A 24,717-nucleotide genomic window follows, 5' to 3' on the forward strand; every position below is an offset into this window, starting at 1 on the left:
TGGTCTGGCTTCAGTTGAAGTTAGTTTGCTCTTCTCTGTTCCTGTTTGGATGGTTATTTCGACGCAAAATTATCTTCAGTATTTAGGAAAAACTCCAATTCTCATGGGTTCGGTGGATAAATATCAACAGCGCAAATGGTGAATTGCAAACATTTTTTTAGTATTTAAGTGATTTAGTGAGTTTGTTGGTGAGTGTGACGTTGTGAGTTAGCATTAGCTTCTGCTAAACTTCACTGTCACTGACAGCCAACAGCGTTAAAATGCTCACCTAAATGTAACTTTATTTCAGCGAGGTTTAAATGATTGTTCATGTTGTGTATTTTTGTGCATTTTGGTTTTATACGTGGGTTTAAAGCTATACGTGATTGTGTGGGATTAATTAGCAAAAGTTAGCTGAGTAGCTCCGCACGGAGATTTTGAGCCGCAGTTTAACTTACTGCCTAAGTTATTTAAGAGTCGAAGCTTGTTATACAAAAGATGAATATGCGCGTTTATTTTGTTAATTAATGTTAGTTAATACTACATGACATGTCCATAATTTGTCATATGTAAATAATTGTATAAAAGTTTGAATTTTGATCTAATATCAGCACTTCTTAATATGTACACTTCTTAGTGCACTTATGAAATCTGCTTTGATTTGCTCAAAGAAGCGTTTAGAAGAAAAAGTCTCTTTGCATTAAAGTTGTTTTATAATCTGAAGGATGTATGTTATAATCACTTTTCTGGTTTCCTTTATTTTTTCAGGGGTATGTGGATCTTAAGTCTGGTTTGAAACCGAATCTGGGCCATTAGAGTAGTAAATCCTCCAGCCCGACAGCATGGATCTGGTGGGCCGGTCCAGAGCGGAGATAAAGCGCAGCAATCCACAGCAGGACTTTGAGCTGATCCAGAGGGTTGGCAGCGGAACATATGGAGATGTCTATAAGGTACTGAACTCAAATACGAAGCAACCGACTCATGAGGGACCATCTCGGCCCCTTTAGCAGACATTATGACGGCAAAAGAAGGATAGAGTAATGTTTTAGTTCCCTGAAGGAAGACTAACCACCTGAGATTTGGGTCTTTCCCAGAAAATGACTTTTTATTATTTTACAATTCCAATTTGGTAAAACACTATACAGTGAAGTGCGGTGTTCAGTCTGTATATTCCAAACAAATCAAAAAACATATAAGAAACTGAGGGTGAACGTGTGGCGCTCACTACTTTGTCCTGTATTCATCCGCACAAGTCTTTCCCATCTACTTGGCAAGTTATGTGCCAAATTTGAATACTTTGGTCAAATCTGTACACTTGCATCTAGGCATATGGCCAGTCACATAAGCTTGTTTAAGCAACACTAATAAGTTACGAAAAATGAAACGAAAGATGACTTTCCTCCTGAGTTCGATTCTGAGTGCAACATGAGAGTTTAACTTGTTTATTTGGAGGCTAAATATGCACACAGACAGACACGCACTTACAGTGTCCCCTGGGAATTTGAAAGAAGCTGGTGGTCTGGAAGTGCTTGGAAATCTGGTGGATGTTGTAGTTTCCATTCATTCAGTACTGCAGGAGTGTGTATGCGTGTGTAGTACATTCACTGCTACTGTTATTGTTTGCAAGAGGCACTTCCTATTTGGGTGTGAGAGTATAGCATTGATCTTACCGACTGCTTTAAATGAAATTATTAAATCAAAATGGACCCTATCTAGTTTATTTAGTGCACATTATTAGTTTTGTGATATTCGCAATCTTTAATCAAAATCTGTGTGCTTCACTCTGAAATGGTGATGCTTTGTGATGACATCAGTTTGACAGCTTGGGCAGAACATTTGTTAGCCCCTCCCCTTCAACTGTAGGTCCGCTGTCGGCTCCATTCCTGAAAGAAACTACCACTTTTCTAAATGGGAGGCTCCCATATTAACTGTATTAGTTTGAGATTATGACTACTGTGACTACTGGCTACTGTGTGTTTTATTTGAAAGGCGAGATCGGAGCACTCGCACACCTTTACAGGAGACAGATTCACATGTTATTTATGAACAACTGAAAGAAACGTTGTGGTACGTGTGGCAGCGTTTCGCTGAGTCGCAGACAACCTGCTGTTTCCTCCTTAACACTTACACACTAACTTTACTCTTTGAGATGTGTCCCGCATCACACATTCAATGATATTGCTCAATCTCATTTAATATGTCGTTAAATCACCTTGACACAGGGCATACATGATTACAGAAAAACATTTTTTTACCTTTTCAATTCATGGATATTTTTGTGTCATGCATATTGTATTAGTAGAGTGCAAATTATATTAAATCGTGTTTTATATTTGTTAAGCTAGTCTGAAACACAGTTAAAAGGATACCCCTCCCAAAAATGAAATTTCTCAAGTTGTTCCAAACCTGTGTAAATTTCTGTTCTGTTGAACACAAAGAAAGATGTTTGGAAAAATGTAAACAACTGGTAGTCAATGATGTCCCAGAAATGTCAGTTGCTAACATTTTTCCAAATATCTGTACAGTCATTTTGGAGACGTTTTCCTGTCTGCTAGTAAAATGCATGAATGCCTCTTATTTAAAGGAGTGATATGACACAGCTGAAACATATATTATGGTTTGTACATAATACAGTAAAATACAGTAAATACAGTATTTTCCACATACCATGCATGTTTGTATCTCCATTTTGCCCCGCCTCTCTGAAACGCACAGATTTTTTACAAAGCTCATCGCTCTGATAAGCAAGGTGTGCTATGATTGGCCAGTTAACCAGTGCATAGTGATTCGTCGAATACTGCATGTGTGTGACGGAAATGTAACGCTGATGACCATATTTGGAACATCAGGTTCCAAAGCAATTGTCCTGGCAGTTACGCCCACCTTACTTGCGTAAACATTTGGATGGTCTTAGTCAAATCATACCACGAACTGACGTAGATTTGTGGGGCTTGTAGACAAGGCGTTTCAGGCAGGTCTGGGTTAGCATTCGCTTTTAGATAGAATCTTTTATTTTTGCAATTTTACATATTTAACACATGCATGGGCAACTTATAACACACAAAATACATAGAAAAACACACGTTTGCACCATAGTACCCCTTTACACAGCCTTTAAATCTGCTTCATATCAGTGTGTGCGCATGTGTGTTTTGAAGGCTCTCGACCTACTTCCATTTGGAAACGATGAGACGGTTTCCACCAGAGACACGAATCTCACACACACAAACACACACCCATGCCAATGTTTCGGAAACTGCTCTCTAAAACTTTCTCTCTGTCTTTGTGTTCTCCAGGCTCGAAACATCTCTAATGGAGAACTTGCAGCAGTGAAGATCATCAAACTCGAGCCTGGTGAGTATATGATCATTTTATTGTCTTCAGAGAGATTCTGTGTGAAGTCTGCGGCGTAGCTTGTGAGACACATCCTGTTTTGTTTTAACCAATGAAGCGTAAACGGAGAAGTATCACAGAAGGTTAAAAACCAATTTACTTGATCCTGTGGGGATGGAACATCTCGACCAGTGGTTTTCAGCGAGCATGAAGAAGTGTTTTTGGAATGACACACCACACAATTAAAGAATCGACTCAATATTTCTCTGGTTCTTTGGTTAGATTGGACTGAGAGGCCTGTAGGTCAGAGAACGATAGTAACGCTTACGAGTTGCACAAGTTTCACACATTCTGATTGCTTGAATTTTGACATTTGCGAAGGCTTGCATGTCTATCGCCCCTTCCTGTTTGTGATGTCGCCTGAAGGACATCTTGGTAGAGTGTGTACATGTGAAAATGAAGAAGAGCAGCATTTTCGTGAATTTTGACATTTGCGATGGCTTACATGTCTGTCGACCAGTCTTGTTTGTTATTCGAGATGTGATGCCGCCTGAAGGACATCTGGTCAAAGTGTGTATGTGTGAAAATGAAGGAGAGCAGCATTTTCTAGGTGATCAAGTTTGTTTTATGTCAGGTGTGACAGATTTCCCCTGTGACGGAATGATGTCCACCTGGAAAGCATGTGTGAACTTGTCTCTCTTGTACTTGTATGTTACTAGCCCTATTCAAAAAGGCCTGTCATATGCATGTCTGGTTTTTGTGTGGATATGTGTGTTTTGTCACGCAGAGGGCGCGTGTGTGTGTGTGTATATGTATGTATGTGAGCAATACATGTCTCTTGACCACAAGCAGTAGCTTCTGCAGAACTGAAAAGGTGACTTAATATACAACTTTTTTTTACTGGTTACAGTATTAGCCTGCTGCAAAAAAGGGGAAAAAAGAGCCCCTTGATGATTCATTTAGATTCATTTGCTTTCTCATTGGCTTGTTTGCACTCTTCCCCCTTAAAAAAATTCCAATCAGAACTCACCAGCTGTTCCAAAGAAGTGGGATGTCTGTTAAGATTTATGACTCTGGATGTCTGGAAGATTTTTTTAGATGAGTGTTTTTTTCGTAGTTTGGTAGTAATGTTGAAAATCAATCTATGAAGGTAAAAAACATGACTTAATAAAACAAAGTCATAAATAATCAGTAAATTGGAACAAGGAGTTTTAAATGCGGTGGACCTAGAATTTGGGCTGATCAAAATGTGTTTATACTTTCATTTCTAGAATGACCACAGACCGCTGGCTGTGTGTTAAAATTGGTGTTAAATTGGTGTTCAGTTGTTAGAGCTCTAACTTGGGATGAAAGCATCTGCCAAATTTAAAGTTATTCTAAAGTTATGTCTAAAATGGTTTCTCTTTTTATTAAAAAGCCTGAGTAGATGCTTTATACCATAAGATTTGCATTGAAAATATAGTAGACAAAAATATATTTACAAATTTTACTGCCATTGCTTAAAGGAGTCATTTGACTTGATTCCGTGTTTTCCTGTATCTTTGATGTTACAAGTTGTTCATGCATATATTAGACACGTAAATTGCAAAAATTAAAGTCTCAAACCAAAAGAGACGTTTTATTTAAAAGCGGAGGCTCATTCAAAACTGCCTAAAACACCTCGTTTAAACCCCCCCCAGATTTCTACGTCAGTTCGTGATAAGCGTTAAAGAACACCACCCAAAATGTATACACAAGGAAAGAAGGCGTGTCTATTTTTTTAACCTAATAGTTAAAAAAAATCTTACCGATCTGTAACGCTCTGCTTGCAAAGTCGCGCTGGCAAAGTTGATTAATCGGCATGGTCAAATGCATTTTTCTGGATCATATTCGGGCTTGAACTCACACGGTATCGGACCGGTGACATTGTCAGCTGTCAATATGCTTTGTAGGCTGATGTTCCAAATATGGTGAGGAGCATTACATTTCCGCCACATGCTTGAGATATTCGGATAATCACAACACTGGATGGCTGCCTGACCAATCAGAGCACACAGCGCTTTGTGAAAAGTATGAGCTTTGTTAAAAATTAAGGCGTTTCAGAGAGGCGAGCAACAGTAAGGCACTTTATGTGAAAATGAATGTGTTTGTTTAACCATAAACTCCGTAAACACACTGTATTACACCAAATACACACAATAATGTTCGTTTTAAATTTACATTTACGCATTTGGCAGACGCTTTTATCCAAAGCATCCATACATACATTGCATTATACTGTACATTAGTATGTGCAATCCCTGGGATCGAACCCATGACCTTGGCATTGCTAGTCCATGCTCTTACCACTGAGTTACAGGAAAGCGTTTTGGCCATCCAAAATGCCCCCTTTATGATTGCTTTGTGGTTTGTATGTTGACGTGCAGCTTTTACTGTAGACATCCTCAGTTTACCATGATATTGGTCGCTTCCAGTGCAGACACATATACAATGCATTTGTTTGTAACATACAAAAGTAGTTGTTGCTGTCCAATCATGTTCAAAGATGACAATAAATCGTTTGTAATACATGAAATTTAAGATGGATTAGTGGATTTGCCTGCCCAGAAGGCAACCCACACACAACATGCTGTAATTACAGGTTGTCCAGAATGTCTGCGACGTGTGGCCAATGTGTCATTACATGACGAAAACGTGTAAAAGTATAAGTAGTATTCACTTAGTTAGAAAACCACAACGTTTTTGTCTCAATTTACAATTCAGCTGTTAATGCATACAAATAGCTTCATAACGATCTGTTTATGTAAGTGTCTCACACTCACACACCGTTGTATTATGAGTTCTCCAGTTCAAATGGTTGAGGGGGGACCACTGCAACCAAAGGGGTGTTGGTCATTAGCTTGTTTTTTATTGTATGTTACAGTAGCTTGTCTATTGAGAAATGCCTCACGCTTTGGAACTTGACAGAATTCAGACAAATACCCAGCTGCTCTTTGACACACACACAAACACACACAGAAAGACATTCTCTTATATTATCTCATAGACCCATACTATGGGTATGGCCTGTTTGTTTTAAGTGAAGAGGAAGTGGTCAACTCTGGTAGGCTCATAGACGTTCCTAACTATGTTAATTTTTTAGTTTCATCTTTCAGAGACGCATACTCAAAGTGATGTTGATGTGCAGTTGTCCCAGGGCATAGTTCTGCATCTGAGGTGTTGAAAAGCAAAGGCTCGTCCTGTCCCAGCTGGTGTGTGTGTGTGTGTGTGTGTGTTCTCATGAACGTTGTTTCAGAATTGCAGTGATGTGTAAAACAGAGCCAGTCCGTGTGAAACAGAGGTGTTGTGTTCAGTGTGTGGGGTTCTTTTTTTAAAGGTCTGCACTGGAATAGAGAAGTGGCTACAGTCTATCAGAGTTGAGGTTTTATAGCATAAGAGGAGGCTTTTTTATAATTAGTATTGGCTGATACCGAGTACCGATTTGATACTAAGGTAAAGTTGCTGAATTACTTCACAAATTGCATGCACTGTGCAAGGCAACAGGCTCAACTTATACAATTTCCTAACCCTGTAAAACAAAATAAAATAACATTCACAAGTTCAGCGAATAGCTTTCTAGCTTGGTAAACAAGTCTAAAACTAAGAATGGCCCAGAAGGCAGTTCACAAATTTTGTGTTGTGCACATGTAAACGGCAACATTTAAAAGACTAAAAAATGTATTGATCAAAATGTCAAATCCAATATTTAATGTAGCTAAAACAGGTATATGTGTTCTGCTTTCCTTACGTTACGATCAGTAATATACTCTATATATATATATATATATATATATATATATATATATATATATATATATATATATAATATTCTGCCTTTGCTGACGCGCCAAACCTGACTGCATTTGTTCGCTGTGGCTGGTCTGTGCCTGGGCTTAAAATATGTAGCCTATACAACCTTTTACATTTTTTTTTTTCTTTAATTCCGGTTTTAGGACTGTTCAGTTCAATTCAAGTTTATATGTATAGTGATTTTCACAATGTGCATTGTTCCAAAGCAGCTTTACAGGAGAAAATAAGAAAAAATTAAAAAAATAAGAAAAAATTAAATTTTAGCAAAAGAGTGTCTGTTACACTCAAATGATGCAACTTAAATATTTAACAACAATTATTTAAAACTTAAAAACTAATGTTTCATATGTCGCAATTTAAGAACAAGTTATAATTAGCGTAGGTAAGTCAAAAAACAATATAAGATGGCCTACATTATATCATGTTTTATTATAAAGCAAAGCAATGTGTGTACAGGAAAAAAGCAAATAGAAAGCAATAGACAAGAAATGCATTTGAATACCGCAGAGTAAATGAACATGTTGCTAATAAAGCAGACTGCTAATATTAGCTTACTTATAGAACATACATATGCTTAACACTCGAGTCCACATAAGATTATGGTGTTAAGATTATTTATATGTTCTTGTCGAGGTAATGCAAGCATTATGCTGGGAGGAAAGTCAGCTCAATATTTGTGAACTCCGCTGAGGAATCTGTGTAAACTCTGCAAGGACACACAGATTTTTTGTGATAAACATCATAATCAAAGAAATTTCTAAGTTTTGTGAATCTAGAAGCGGAGACATTCTCATCTCAGTTTTATAATGTGTGCTCAAGATGCATTCATTGCATATACAGCTCATTCTGCCATCCAATAATGTCAATCCGCATTGAATTTCAAATTAAATAAAATTTTAATAAAACTGTATGTAGCTTTAGATCATTATCTACTTTTAAGTTATTGGACTGGCATTCCACGCTTCCGTCCGCGTTTTCGGCATCGCGGCAATAAGAAACCAATACAGTATGGTTAAGCATGGCTCCAGTGAAATTATTATTATGCTCCTTTGATATGACATGGTTTGTGTAAAACCTACCATTTCCCTCCTTCAAAACACACCCACAACTCGTCTTTCAAGTGGTCATTTCTGAGCGTGCTGCAATTGGCACAAAGGAAATGCAAGCTAGATCTGACCTAAAATTAAAACATTTCATTCCTCATACACATTTTTAAATTATTCCATAATCTTTTTTTCAAACATATTGTTTTAGTATGTTATTTAAAACGTTTAAACGATACTTTTAAATGAAAGTCATTTGAATTAAAACATTTTGTGTAATTTTTTCGTGTAACCGTGTTGTTTTCAGTGTCGACTATTAGGAGCTGTACGGTCTAAACTAGACGACCTCGGAATTTATTTTTCATCGCCGAGCAGAAATTCGATGTCATATCGGGCCGATTGTCATAGATAACCAATCTAGAATTTTATACAGTATCGATTCGACACCGATACCAAGCATCCCTATTTATAATAGAAAATAAAAACAGAAATAAAGAAAACTTATAATTTTCTCACCTTATGTCATCCCTTTATCAGTTCAACACAAACAGATAGCCTAAGTAATGACAAACGTTTCCTGGTGTAACGAAAAAAGCGCCATCTGCTGAATGCAATGTATAATTCACTATTCCAAAGCCATAGTAATAAACGGATCATGTGTTTAATGTGAAGATGCTTGGTTATTGACTTACACAGGGCACAAGGGCTGTTTAGAACATAAGGGTGTCCTGTGAGTCACTGCTCTTGTAGAGAGAATTGCAAAGAGATTTCACTTTGGCTTTATGAGTTTGGCTGATCTCTTTATTTGCGACTCCTCTTCTATAGATCAGAAGCCAAGAAATGCTCTGTTTATTGGTAGTAAAAAACAGAGTGAACTTTTCATTTGTTTTTTATAGCATTTTTATAAAAAATGATATAATATACAGAGTAGATAAGGAATAGGTTAATTTTTTATGTTGGAATTTGTCACCCACGTTAAAGGGATCACCCAAAAAAGAAAATTCTCTCATCATTTTCTCACCCTCAAATTTTTCCAAACCTGTTTAAATGTTTTTTTCTGCTGAACACAACGGCAGATATTTGGAAAAATGTCAGTAACTTAACAGATCTCATCTCCAATTGGCTCCCATAGTATTTATTTTCCCTACTATGGCAGTAAATGGTGGATAAGATAAGTCATATATATATATATATATATGACTTGAAATGGTTTAAAAAGAACAATAAGAATTTATGTCAAGGTGTGTGCTGTAAACACAAGTTGAGCACAAGGACGTTTAGCTAATGATCAGTTTATGGAAGAGACAGAAGGAAGCATTCATCATCCAAACATCTGATCTCCATCTCTCCTTTCTGTATCAACAGTCTTTCTGCTCTTTCATAACTCCAGCCATCAGCTAGTGATTCTGAAAATCTGAGGACGTACAATCACATTATCTCTCTTTTATAGGTGATGATTTTTCTATCATCCAGCAAGAGATCTTTATGGTGAAGGAATGCACCCATCACAACATTGTGGCTTACTATGGCAGCTACCTCTGGTAACATACGCATTCATATACAAACCACCAATAATGTCAGTTAACATAAATAGATTTCCTCAAAGTAATATCTATTTTAAGACATCTCTCTGTCTTTAGCCGTGACAAGTTGTGGATCTGTATGGAATACTGCGGCGGAGGATCATTACAGGACATTTATCATGGTAAATCCATTGGTTGTATGAAAAACACATTTTGTTTTCCCCTTTACAGCACTTCTGAAAGTGATATGTATGTGCATGTGTAGTTACAGGACCCCTCTCTGAACTTCAGATTGCCTATGTGTGCAGAGAGACTTTACAGGTTAGATCCTTCAAACATACTCAATGCTGACATTCTTAGATTTGTGTGCGTGTATATATGTAAAATGTTTGTGCTTCTGTATTAAACATCTCAAATCTGCAACAAAAGTGACTGTTTACTTGCCACGATCAATGCTAATGCTTCTCAAACGAGCTGCTTCTTCTTCGGCTCTTGTCTTGGTTACACAAGCAACACGCACGTGGACACTGACGCCTAGTGGTCATCGACGCGTACAACCAAGTAGAAGTATAAATGAAAATGGATACGTAGGCTACGGCGTATAGGCTACGGCGTAGGTCCGACGCAGAACTAAAAACCGGGCTTTAGACAAATTACATGCAGTACCCAACTTTAAACAGAAGGGTCACTGAACTACCATTTATAATCCAACCCGTATGCAAACTGTTCATAGGAAACAGGACATATATGTATATATGTATATATATATATGTGTATATATATATATATATATATATATATATATATATATATATATATATATATATATATATATATATATATATATATATATATATATATATATATATGTGTGTATATATATATGTATATATATATATTCCAATCTGAGAGAGTATTGTTTTTTTAGGGTTTGGGATATCTGCACAGCAAAGGGAAGATGCACAGAGACATCAAGGTAATGACTCTCAATAAATCAAGCACTTCCTGCTTGTTAATAACACTCTCTCCTGTTAGTTAATAACTCTCTTCTTATTGATTCTATAGGGGGCAAATATTCTGCTTTTAGACAATGGTGATGTCAAATTAGGTGAGAGGTCTACACTTAATTCACTGTGCATCTGTGCTTGTTACTGAATGTGAATTCATGAAAGAGTTTTTTTCCTGTTTTTGCAGCGGACTTTGGAGTAGCTGCTAAAATTACAGCCACAATGGCAAAGAGAAAATCCTTTATTGGGACGCCTTACTGGTAAGCCGTGCTGTGTGTGAATATTTCAGATGTTAGTCATGTCTGTCCAAAAGTCCAAAACATGATTGAAATTCGAACTAGAATTGATCACAGAATATCACCGAACGCTAGGTTCCTGTGTCTTTAACGGTCCTGGAAATGTGGATAGAATTTCATAATCCGGATCTTAAAACAGAAAATCTACCATAAAAAGAATTTGGATGGCATTCAGGCGGCGATATGATTGCCAACCAAACATTCAAAACCAATAAACTGCATGTTTAAGGCTAAATTTTTCCCTCAGGATTTCTGGGATTGGAAACTGCAGCTTATAGTGGGTAGGTTCTGCCAACACACAGTTGACTGGACATAGAGAGACAAGTGCAATTGAGGTCCCATGAGGAACTCATAAGGCAAAAATGTTACGCTGTTATGCTGTTTGATTTTTATTTGTGCATAGTTTTATATCCATTTTATATTTGTTGTTTATTTAAAGGTTTTGTGTGGTATTTATATTATGTACTATTATGAATTAGTTTTTTCTAGCATGTATTGTAATCTTTGTGTTTGTGTAGGATGGCTCCAGAGGTGGCGGCAGTAGAGAAGAACGGGGGTTATAATCAACTGTGTGATATCTGGGCTGTTGGAATCACATCCATAGAACTGGCAGAGCTTCAGCCTCCCATGTTTGACCTGCATCCCATGAGGTACACACACATACACACATACACCGGTTAAGCTGGTTAACCATTGAACTGCCAACACATCTTCACAAAATGACTCTTATCTTGTGCTCATACAACTTTGTTTGTATTTGCAGGGCTTTGTTTCTGATGTCTAAAAGCAACTTTCAGCCACCCAAGTTAAAGGACAAGAACAAATGGTAAGTGTTTCTGGCCTTTTTATGTGTGCATTTCATCATATTAAAGGGCTCATATGGCACGAGTACGTATTGGTCTGTGTCTTTGGTGTGTTATAAATTGCCCTTGCATGTACTAGACACGTAAAATTGCAAATATTAAAGTGTCGGAGTAAAATATCCATTCAATCTAAACGCGAATGCTCACCCAGAACTGCCTGAAACGCCTTGTGTAACCACACCCCCTCAAATCTACATCAGTTCGTGGTATGATTTGACTAAGACCGCCCAAATCTATACGCAAGTAAGGTGGGTGTACCTGTTGGCACAATTGCTTTGGAACCTGATGTTTCAAATATGGTAAGAAGCGTTACATTTCCGACACACGCTTGCTGTATTCGACCAATCACTCCGCACTGGTAACTGGCCAATCATAGCACACCTCACTTTTCAGAGCGATAGGTTTCTAAAAAATCTGTGCGATTCAGAGAAGCGGGGCAAAGAGGAGATACAAACATGCACGGTATGTGGAAAATGCAGCGTTCTTAAACCTTAAATCGTGTATACAGATAGCTGTGTCATATGACTTCTTTAAAATGTCACGAAACCTCCCCTTTCAGCTACATTCTAGCTCACTGTCATTTTTGAAAAATGCAATTAAAATGGCCGTGAACACTGTGAGAAGAAGAGCCGTTAAAAACCGGCAAAGATTCCGGCATGGGACATAGGCGCTCCAATCACAAGGCGCTGTAATGAATAATTAGGAGAAATGTCTTCTCATTTGTCAAGAAAACACAGTCTCATGAATAAGTCATCGATGTACTATAGAACATCGCAACTTCACATTCTTTGACGTTAGCCAGATGAGGATTTAGCACAAAAAAAGCTAGAAATGGGAGTGTGCGTCCAATGAAACCCCCTATAAATATTAATAAATTTGTGTGTTGCACCATTCTAAACATCAATCTCTCTTTCTGTTTCTTGCAGGTCTACCCCTTTCCATAACTTTGTTAAAGTTGCTCTCACAAAGAACCCCAAGAAGAGACCAACAGCTGAGAAGCTACTCATGGTACACATTTCCTTAGTCTTTATTCTCAAGTTCTACATTACATGCTCACGTCTGCTTTAACTCATTTAGTGGTTGGTGTAATGTGTGAAACATCTTCACACATCACAAGCAGCATTTAAAAACCACATCATCTGTGTGTGTCATGCAGCACACGTTTGTGGCTCAGATCGGGTTGACTCGACGGTTAGCTCAAGAGCTGCTTGATAAGATGAACAACCCAGATAATCATCAGTCTCACTTCAACCAGGCAGATGAAGATGACCTGGAGGTAATGCTCATGACCTGTGTGTATCTGAGAGAGAGAGAGAGAGAGAGAGAGAGAGCATTTATTGCATGTCACTAAATGTACGAAAGTTAAGTGTGTGTTTGAGAGAGTCCAAAAGTCAAAAAACATCTTAGTTGTGTCTGCTTGTCTATAAAAGCATGTAAATGTAGGTACATAATAGTCACATGATCTATGTTTGAGTGTGCACGTAACTCTAAATGTGTAAACATTTGAAAGATAGAGTAAATGTGGTATAATGGGTCATTGACTGTGTTCTGTCTTTGTATTTGGCAGCCGCTCCCGGAGCGTCACACCATCCGCTCAACTCACAGCAGGAATTCTCGTGCTGAAAAAACCCAGTCACAGATCAACTGTACGTGTACCTGTCAATCACATGCTTGAGCGTGATGATGACGGTGATGAGTGTTGTCCTGTAACCACACTGTCTCTGGTTACACATCTGTGAAACTGATCTGCGCCAGTATTTGTCAGATGAGAATGTGTGTTTTTAGTGTGTACATATAGTATTAGACAAACGTTTGGACACACTCACTCATTCTCTGCTATTATTTAAAGTGGCAATAATAGTTATTCAAACTACAACATGTAATATTTGTAATAAAATATTTAATATTTTTTATATTTTATATTCTTCATTATTAGACGTTATTTTGTCTAAAATGGAGTTATCTGGGTATTTGGTCAGGGATGCTTTTTAAACAGTATTGAAGGTGTTCCCATGTATGTTGTTTACTTATTAAGACCTTTTTATTAAGTGTCTCGTTTTCCAAAAAACACTCACACAAAGTTCACATAAGAATTTGGTGACATTACATTATTGTGCTTTCTCAGCTCTGTTAACCACACACATTCATGATACTTGACTTTAGTCTGCATTACTCTGTTCATAAATGGAGAAAGAGTTTCCTGTACATGTTAGTTCGTTCACATAAAAATGTGCAGTTTGAGCCCCCTGGTGGTGGAGATGTAATATTACCATGTAGGATGTTTGATTGAAATTGAAGCAGATTGTCTTGGGCATAATGTGTTTATACAGAAGACTTCTTCTAAGGAGTGCTGAATGAGTTTGATAAGATTTTGACTTTATTTATATTCACACAGACATAGCTGGTAAATACACCAGTGCAGTAATATAATGTTTATTTTGATATTTGTCCATTCATGTATCTTTTCTTTTTGTTTCAGTTGACAAGTTAAAGTTCAAGCCCCCCATGATGAAGGAGACAGAAGCAAGTACTGAGATAGTGAGAAAAAACGTCACAATTACAGAAAATATTCAGATTATGTTTGAAGAGGGTAAAATATTTGATGTCTTTGTGTAGGATGTGACTAAAGAAAATAATTTCTCATCCCCCTGGAGCCCGAGTGCAGAAGGTCCCATCTCCTCCAGGTAAACATAACTTCATTTGTTTGTCATTATAACTGATGACTGCATGAAAACACCTCCAGCAATCGCTATCCTGTATGGCCACCATCATCCCTCTAACTTCCAGGTGTCTGAGCACTTCCTGTTCCTTTTGCCTGTCTGTCCCTCTACTTTGATTATCTGTTTTTCTTTCCTCTTTCTGTCTTTCCCCTTGTTCACTCCTCTACTGAAGGAGTCTTCTGAAGAGCGTTGAGGAGGAGTTATTTTTACGGTAATGATGTGTGTTTGATGTGAGCCATAGGTGTTATAACACTGATACATAACAGATCCAAAGAAGCCTGGACTGTGTTCTAACAAAATGTTTCCAAAGACCACAGAAAATGTCAAAGATGCCGCAAAGCCACAGAGTGTTGCTGTTAGAGCGTGATGCTAGCAACTTCAGGGTTAATCCGGAAGGTAGTTCCCTTTTGTGCTTAGGCGAGGGACATCGTACAGTGTGTGTGAGGAATTTTGTTACCTCGGCGTGCAGGTCGAGGATGCCCATTCCACTTCTTGAAGTAATTAGTTGAAGACAAAAAAACTTAAACTGACAGTAAGAACAATTAAGTACAAAATAAAATTCACATTTTGATTCACATGTAAGCAATCCTTTACCTGAAGTAAAACATGGCTCTGGAACCATCTATCTTTTTACCAATAAAATGAGTGATCCATAAAAGTAAAACATGATAAATATAGGTTACTCAAGAAAGCTAAGCATACCAAAGATCATACATTTCACAGAAGGTGGGAACCATACCTGAAATACTGTACTGTATAAGGTACTAAGCATTTCTTCTATTTTCTTTAGAGGGATTGTTTAGGGAGATATAACTTTGTAATACAGATATTGCTGCATTAAAAATTGTCTATTGCTTTACTGATCTAATTAAGTAGTGGGCCGATTATTATTATACTTTTTTTTAACCTAATTTCCATTTTTTTTATTTTGTTTGTATTTTTGTTTATTTTAAAAGTTGTTGTGTTTAAAAGTTGAAAACACATCAATTATTCTCTAAATGTGAAGACACAAAAATAACAAATTATCATGGGCAAACGAAATACAGAGGTGTGCATTATATCTGAGACTCCCATGAACATTGTACAGCTGGTTTTGTGACTGTATGTCATTCCCTGTAAATGCTATCGAAGTTAGACTATTAATTTTGTATTTAACTTTGGAGACGGTCCCTAAATTCACCACTATCGAACGTTACAGTCGAACCAACTGTATGCCAGTAGTAATTAAATAAATTGAGTATTGAAAAGGAAATTTCCAAGTGATTCCTGTAACGTTTGTAATGGAACACTCAAAAGGCAGATTTCTTGTTTACATAATAGTGTTTTTGATTTGGTACTCAAGGAGGCCTCCTGGTGGTGGAAGGGCCCAACACAATACGTGTACTTTCCGTGTAGGAGGATCGGCTCTTGACTGGAAAGCAAAGAGAGCAAAGCAAATGCAACGAAAAGACAAAACATTGTGTTGTTCTCAGAAATTCATGATTCTGTTTTTCTGTTCTCTCTTGTTTGTTGCTATAGGGGACACATGGCTCCACTAGAAGATGCTTTTGAGGAAGTTGATATGTAAGTACTGATGTCATTTTTAGAAGACATCAGAGATATGCATAACAGAGACATTATTACAACATTTTCTCTCTCTCTGTGTCCTCAGCTCGACACTTAAACAGACTCCTCCACCTCTGCCGCCTAAGGTAACTTTAAGCGAGTGTGTCTTTCTGAATGCATGCTTTGGTTACACAGCTACATTTTAAGGCTTTTGTCTCATTAGCCTCCTCATGCACGGCCCACCAGTGTATCTGAAGAATTTAGTTTGAGTGACGGCTCAGCGACGGTGCGAAGGTACCCAGGTTCAGATAACGGGGCGGCACCAGTGTCTCGCAGACAGAGCACACCTGAGAGAGGAAGCAACACAGATCATAACCAGTCTGATTACACCTCTGTGAGCGTCAGCCATTTGAGCCTTCTGTCACACAATGCAGATAATGGTAAGGCACACAGTTCATAGGGTGTATACGCTGTTTTCTATGGCGGTTATTTAGTCCCAAACATTTTGCGCAGAATAGTTCCACAAGCATTAACACACCCTTGAGAGAGCGGATTTCTGCTCCACGTGCAAATATGCAGTCTGCGAGCAGAGGCTTTGACAAGTGTGCCCGCAATTCTCTCTATGCTCTCACAATTACTCAACACTTGCTTGCTGGTCATGTTGACTTTTGAAACTATGAGGGCGGAACAATGACTTTTCCGATGCATTGATTGGTCACTTTTAACATGCACTCACATGCAGTCTCCGACCTGTATCTTACCCGTTGTTCAGAAACATCATAATTTAGCATAACACAATACTTTTTTCAGTTTTTAAACTTGATTTACACCATTATGTATGCCCTTGGCTTTTTATCTACATATTTGGCATCTTAACAGGAAGTTAAGAATTAAATAGTTTGGTTTGTGCATTCATAATTGCTTTTGTATTGTTAATAATTTTCATCAACGTTATCAAATGAGCATTAATGAATTGCTACAACAGTGTAACTCTTAAGCACAAGTAATTATAAATTACAATATGATGTACTCAATTGAAATAATTTATTTGTTTTTCTGTATTTGTTTTGAAAATATTAAAACTGGTTATACCACTAGTATTAGCAATTTTGGTAAATGAGCAGAGATATCTGCCATTGTCCGATCTAAAAGCTCAACACTACAAGCTAGCGTTTTTCCACGCGGTGCAGAAATACACTCTCGCAAGGGTGTGTTTACGCTCGTGGAACTGTACTACACGCTTAAATCACACGCGTGAGTTTTGGGTCTGAATAAACACCATAGTTTCTAATCTTTAACGGAAACTGATCTTTCTTTTAATGTATAGGTGAATTTTGTGTATTTTATAAAAGTAATAAATATGTTAAGGTCATTGAACATTAAATTCAAATGTCTTTAGAGACCTGTAGAATGAACAATTGAATATTTTAAGGGAGCTGTGTGTAAGTTTTTGGAGATCAATTAATAGAAGTGCATCCACTGCTATCACTGCTTAAATACTTCAGACAGCGTACGCAACGAACTGCTTCTTCTTCGGTTCTTGTCTTGTTACACAAGCAACACGCCTGTGGACACTAACGCTTATAGCCATTGCCTGTCGATGGGGACAACAAGGCACAAGTATAAACAAAAACTGGCGCTACAGCTTGGGTCCAACGCAGAAGTGAAAACCATCCTTCCATGGAATTCACCGTGTTGTTTCTACAGTAGCCCTTAACGGACAAACTGTGCTACAGAGTGTGTTTCGCAATTACATTATCTCCTTCGGCAAAGAAGCGAAAACATGACGACATCTTATTCCTGTGTGAGCCATCTTAGTGCTCCGGAGAGGGAGGGTGGAGTGAGCCGTTGGTTGAACCTCCCCACCAGTTGCCACTTACTTTCATACTCTGGACTTTTAAATAAATGTATAAAACCTCACTTTATCTCTCTGCAGAAGACGATTCAGATGAAAGTCTGAATGGAGATGTGTCAAAGTCAACTCCCAGTCGCCCCCAGAGGAAAGAAAGAAAAGATTTCCCTGTAAGTGTGTGTTTGTGTGTGTATTCGTCCTGAGATGTAACGTGTGACTGCAGAATGTTGCTTTTCATTTTTTGTGCTAAAGTGGAGCATGATCTTTTTATAGAAACCTGCTATAAATGGTCTGCCGCCCACACCTAAAGTCCTGGTGAGTTACATCACACAGTTTGCATGTTAATATTTCCCCATCTGTCAGTTATTCAGATTCCACAGGCTCATATTTTGTCATCGTCTGTCTGTGCGTCTGTAGATGGGAGCTTGTTTCTCAAAGGTGTTTGATGGTTGCCCTCTTAAAATTAACTGTGCCACATCATGGATTCACCCAGATACTAAAGGTAAAGAGTCGTATGCTTCGTGTCAGTGCTGAAAACATTAGAACATATCAGTACAACATGTATAGGGGTACAAACATGTCTTAGACACCGGTCAATTTATCTGTGCCGATTTAACGTGACGCTATATCTTGTGTTTGATTGTGTATCATAGACCAGTATCTGATATTTGGCACAGAGGACGGTATCTACACTCTCAACCTGAATGAGCTTCATGAAGCCACCATGGAGCAGGTAGAACTGAATTTTTTTTACCTCTGACCCAGACCAACAAGGTCCATGAACTCACACGATGTTGATCTGTTTCAGTTGTTTCCACGGCGATGCACGTGGCTTTACATAATCAATAATAATCTGATGTCATTATCAGGTGAGTGAGTCACGTGGGAGCAGTTCACGCTGCTTTGTTAAAGGGACAGTTCACTCAAAAATGAATTTTGTGTCATAATTTACTCATCATTATGGAATTCCAAACCTTATTGTACCTCCGTCATCATTGTATTTTTTGTTTTGTTGACCCTTAAGCATTTATTATAGGTTCTTAACAAATTAATTATTTTATTTTTCAGCATTAAATAGACCAACAATAATATCACATATTACCAAAATGACATTCTTAAAAACAATCATTAAGTAGTCTGTATTTGCTGTATATATACTATACTGCGTGTAAAAAAGTTGCATTTACATGCTGCTAAATGTCTTTTACATGTGTTGCACGGATGTAATGCGAGTAAACGATAACGCATTGACATTTCTGAGTGAACCATCCTCTTCAGTCTGATCAAGCTGCCTTCTGTCTTTCTGTCACTGAGAATCTAAGCATTACCTACATGATCCCTCTGTGTGTCTGTCTGTCTGTCCCTGTTCACGGCTGATTTTACTGCTTGCTGTTCTAACGTCTAAACCACCATAATCAGAAGGTAAATACTCTGTCTTTTCAGCATACATGCCCACCGCCAGTTTCACACCATCACTTTGGCCTCCTTCTTTCAGTGATTTTACTCCGTTTGGTTGATCTTTCATAACTACATAGCTCTGCTTTTCTTGGTGCAGAGAAAGCTGTTCATTTCTGAGGGGCATCATTTTCAATCTGCATTAGCACAATTTATTGGAGTTGTTATACTTGGGATATCCTGTGTGTAGTATGTGTAAGACTTGTGTTTTCTCTCGTTTAAAGGTAAGACGTTTCAGTTGTATTCCCATAATCTGATTGGGCTGTTTGAACAGCTCAGGAAACCAGGACTGGCCACGCAGTTTCACACCCACAGGTTTCCTGACAAGATACTGCCCAGGTAGACACACACACTGTTTCTCTGTTTGAGAAAAGGAGCACTTTTAACCCATGTCCAGTGGCAATAGACCAATATGGCAGATACCGTGTCTTGATTATTCAATTTTTTTTTTACAGGAGATTTGCTCTCACAACCAAAATTCCAGACACCAAGGGCTGCCATAAGTGTTGCATTGGTAAAAAAAAATACATATACTCACACAACACGGTACTCACACAAACACGCATTCGGTTTCTCAGACTCTCTCTCTGTCAGTTCGGAATCCCTATACAGGTCATAAGTATCTCTGCGGTGCTTTGCAGTCTGGGATTGTTTTGCTGCAGTGGTACGAACCCATGCAGAAATTCATGCTTATAAAGGTTAGACACACATGTCCAGACTTTGTAAACCAGATAGAAATTGAATTAAACTCAACATAGAACAAGAGAGCATATTACATTATAAAGCTTTTACATCTCTCTCCCACAGCACTTTGATTTCCCGCTGCCCAGTCCTATGCGTGTGTTTGAGATGCTAGTGGTCCCGGAGCAGGAGTATCCACTGGTTTGTGTGGCGGTCAGTCAGGGCTCAGAGCCCGAGCAGGTCGTACGCTTCCAAACCATCAATCTCAACTCATGCTCGTCCTGGTTCACGGAGATCAGCTCAGGTGCGGATGACACACAAACTTTTCATCACCTTTGCCACATATACAGTGTTCTGATGGTTTGTGTGTACACGTGATTGTAGGTGGGAACCAGGTTGATGCCATCCATGTGACGCAGTTAGAGAGAGACACCGTACTCGTGTGCCTGGACAGTGAGTGACATCATCTTTAGGGGACAATAATACACACAATGATGAATGTTATGGCATGAATTAAATGAGACTAAGAATACAAAATAAGGGTTGTGATGAAATCTTGTCTGTGATCATGTGGTTGTAGAGAGTGTAAAAATAGTGAACTTGCATGGAAAGCTGAAGTCTAATAAGAAACTGGCGTCTGAGCTGAGCTTCGATTTCTGCGTGGACTCCGTAGGTGAGCGATTCATTTCTACTCTAATCCAGCAACAGCAGTCATCATTTTTGTTCTTTTGTGTTGCTTGTGTGTGTTTTAACGACTTTGATTCTGTGTATATGTGTGTTTTAGTTTGTCTGCAGGACAGTGTTTTGGCCTTTTGGAAGCATGGGATGCAGGGAAAGAACTTCAGGTCCAATGAGGTAAACCCACACCTATGTAACTTGTTATAGCTTCTTTAGGACTCCTTTAACTAAGAAATATATATTTTTTACTTAATTTGAAGTATGTTCACCTTCAAAATGAAAAATGGGGGGCTGTGCTGTTCTGTTCTGTTACCAGCATTTTTCAGTTTTGTGTTCTGCGAGAAATAAGTCATACAGGTTTCAGATGACAAGAGGGTGAATAATGACAGAATTTTCATTTGAAGGTGAACTACTCCTTTAACTCTAACCTTAGACAATGGACAAAAGTTGTTCTCTTCAGCAACAGTGTTTGTTAAATGTTACCCACCCTGAAGGACTTAACATAGGGACATAAACCTATTCCAGCGAAGAGTTTGTATGTGTATGCATGCACAAAGATAGTATAGATTTGCATAAAACTATGTGTGGTTTCAGGCTTCTTGGCTGCACAGCGTGTAACAATAAATGCCAAAGGTCTCCTGGAGTTGAAGCACCTTGTGTATATGATATATGATATTGTGCTGTGTGTGTGTGTGTGTGTGTGTGTGTGGAGGACAGAGAGTGAGTTTGTGTTTAGATGACAGGGTGTGATGGATGATGTAAAATTAATGTACAATCAGAAAAGCTCCAGCTGGCCATAGAGGAATGGATTAAATAATTCAGCTGTTTTCTTTTCTTTGACTCCACTGTAAAGGGCACAAGATTGTATGTTTGTGTGTGTGGCCGTTTAGGGTGAGCTTTGAAACTTTACCCTAAAACCCAGGTGGTGCACCTGCTCTGCAACTTGTTGGAGTTTCCTGCTCGAGCGTGTAATGGTTCCAGTCATTGTTAAAAGTTTGTTGGAATGGGTGTGGCTGTAAAGATGGGTGTGGTTAGGGATCCATTAATTGTATTGTGTTATATAGTAATGCAGACTTTTGATGCTGCTTGGCAACCATAAAACACTAAACTGTTACTTCCTTGACTTGTTAGGGCACATCCTGCTCTGTATTTTCATGCGAATCCATAAATCTGTCACTCGCGTGTTAAAAATAACAAAGCGCCAGTCTTTGGATAATTTTCTATCACTACACAGTGTACTTTTATACCATTCAGGGCTGAATGTGCGTGGTGAGAGGCCATGAGAAAATAAAATAATCAAATTGTCAATGGTCTCAGTGTTATTACAACCCATTACCTTTTTCATATGACTCTTGACATCTGCTGCTATTTTTGGAGATGAGCGATTGTTTACTAAAGAATATTTCCACTCATCTGCAGGTGACGCAGGAGATTTCGGACCCGAGCAGAGTGTTCAGACTCCTGGGATCAGACAGGTTAGAACCAGATCAAATCGTTTTCCTTTATCTCTCTCTTGCATCATAAGCTTTTTTTATCCTGTCTCTTCATCACCTGGAAACATATCACTCCACCCTGTCACCTTCCCTGAAACTCTCCATCTAACCACAAATGCAGTGAACAAAAATAGAGACGCAAGAAGGGAAAAAAGCAGATCGGGAGAACATGGTATCCCCATCTGGATTTGTTTCTATAGTGAGGGAATCACTGCGGTCCGGGAATCTGGTTTATTTTGGTTACCTGAGCTTTGTGTTACGTAAGAGGTTAAATACTTTCAGCATTTTTGATGACTGAACTATAGATCAAAGCAAAAATGTTGACATTTTGTTGAGGTCTATATGTTAGTTACCAACCCAGTCCACCTAGATAAATGACCTCGGTTTTAAAACCTCTTTTTTAACTGTTGACTAAGAAACTGATCTGTATTGACACCACAATACAAAATGCCACTTTACCACCCTAGGACCCTTGTTAGAACATGTTGCCTGCCTCTTTCACTCTCCCTAGCTGATCTCCATATTTTATTTACACTGGCATTGCCAGGCTGGTGTCTGTGCACTGTAATTTCATCTGTCACCTGCCACTGAGGACATGAGCCGCTTCCCACTGGGACCAACCTCACGCAACCCCTCATCTTTTTCCTCCACCCCCTTTTCACTTTTCTCCTGTGTATTATTCATGTGCTGTTTATTCTTATGAGCGTATTTGTGTATTAATATATTTTTGGTCGTCTGTGTTTAGGGTGGTTGTGCTCGAGAGCAGGCCTACAGATAACCCTACAGCTTTCAGTAACCTCTACATCCTGGCTGGACACGAGAACAGTTATTAGCACCGCCGCCAGGTGTCGGACACGCTGTACCTGGAGCCATGGCAGTAAATGGTGCATTAACTTGGAAAGGCACTCATGTGCTGGACAACCACAGCTGAGCTGATGAGCAGACTGTGTTTAGTGCTAAATCTCACCGCAGCCTTATTCACACACTTTGTCTGTCCTTCACCCGAGACCCCTCGGACTTCACCTCAGCAAGCCAATGGTCATTGAGAATCAAACCTCACGCAGTTGTATACAGTAGCAGCCGGTTATATTTGTGTAAATCAAGCAATAGCAAGAACTGCAAGCAATACTGCTTTGCATTAAATAAATGTTTTTTTAATCCTATTAAATATAATCATTTTAATATTAAACGAATAATAATAAAACCAACTGCTGCAAAGATGCAACATTGGGCACAGTGCATCGCAACATGTGCCATATGAGGGAATGGTTTTATTCAACGTAATTAACTTGAGCTTCTATAAAGTTTGTGTTCATGGGATTTTAAATGGCAGGTTTTCGTATCTGCCGTTCAGGAAGATTTTGGGAGAGGGAGTGAGTGTTATTTATTCAGCTGAGTCATGTGAGTGATGCATCTCGCCCTCATGTTACTGGTGAATATTTTTCTGCTGCAGGTCATTTTTTCTGTTTTCTCATCTTTTATTTCTCTCTCCAGCTGAGTAATATTTTAAAATATCAGTTATCTCTTTTTAAAAGTAACTTTAATTCAATACTTGCACCATGTAAGCACTTTTGTACATTCTTTTTGTATTTAAAAATGACAAAACATGGGAGATGTGAGGTTACTGTGATATCTCGAGTATTTCCGTTGCTTAAGTTTTAATGTATGCAGCTTTTGTAATAAAAAGGCACTTGTTAACAGTATGGGATGATTAGTGTGTTTGTATGAAAAGTCATGATTTATGTACAGGTTTGTGTTTTGTGGGTAAATATCATCATTTTACTGTCGTTTAGGAAGACAAATGATCTATGGTTTTATTATTGTAAAAGTGAACCATGTTTTTTGAGGATGGGGCAGATTGATTATCTATTGTACTGCCAGAGATTTAATAGGAATGGGATGGTTTAACTGGTTATTGTGGTGACACCATAGTATGGTCACTATGGTTTATTACACAAATATATCAAATGAATATTGCAATAGTTAAATCAAAATGAATTTTTAGATTTACTTTTAGAGGCAACTTTTTTGGGTATGTTTTTTGGTCCCCGTGATGAAAACAACTTATAAATCTAACTAAATTGTGTTTATATGAAAATTAAAAAATGCATAATTTTTTTGTCAAGGCTGAAAACGTATGCTAAGGGACTGTTTAATATAAAAATACAAAAGAGATCAAGAATGGGTAAATTCTAGATTTAATTTATAAGTACACCTATGTACTCACAAGTACTTTGTATACGTGTGTTTGTGTGATCTGCTGGGGAAGTGGTTTAACACGTATTTAACAACAAAACAATTCTCACATGATTGTGTGAAGAATAAGGGCGTGATCGACTCGGTGCTGCGAGGTTTTGACTAGAAGAGACCGCTACCTCAACTGAGCATGCGCACTTCACAATGCCGCATAATTTTGTTTTC

At 38.2% G+C, this 24,717-nt stretch overlaps 1 protein-coding gene across 1 annotated transcript; it reads left to right on the forward strand.

The window, feature by feature from the left end:
- The first annotated feature begins 3 nt into the window (after positions 1-3).
- On the forward strand, positions 4-23,999 carry map4k5 (mitogen-activated protein kinase kinase kinase kinase 5). Its single transcript, XM_056760355.1, has 33 exons — positions 4-138; positions 748-929; positions 3,276-3,333; positions 9,634-9,724; positions 9,824-9,888; positions 9,972-10,027; positions 10,635-10,682; positions 10,772-10,814; positions 10,901-10,973; positions 11,528-11,659; positions 11,773-11,835; positions 12,799-12,880; positions 13,029-13,148; positions 13,440-13,518; positions 14,352-14,410; positions 14,489-14,556; positions 16,111-16,155; positions 16,244-16,283; positions 16,361-16,577; positions 18,074-18,159; positions 18,263-18,304; positions 18,407-18,491; positions 18,643-18,722; positions 18,798-18,858; positions 19,669-19,783; positions 19,900-19,958; positions 20,039-20,142; positions 20,252-20,429; positions 20,510-20,578; positions 20,706-20,798; positions 20,910-20,980; positions 22,223-22,278; positions 23,042-23,999. Exons 2-33 carry the CDS (start codon positions 822-824, stop codon positions 23,127-23,129), a joined length of 2,634 nt encoding a protein of 877 aa, XP_056616333.1. The 5' UTR covers positions 4-138; positions 748-821; the 3' UTR covers positions 23,130-23,999.
- Positions 24,000-24,717: the final 718 nt, after the last annotated feature.

Source organism: Triplophysa dalaica, chromosome 11, assembly GCF_015846415.1.
Source record: "Triplophysa dalaica isolate WHDGS20190420 chromosome 11, ASM1584641v1, whole genome shotgun sequence".
NCBI lineage: Eukaryota > Metazoa > Chordata > Actinopteri > Cypriniformes > Nemacheilidae > Triplophysa > Triplophysa dalaica.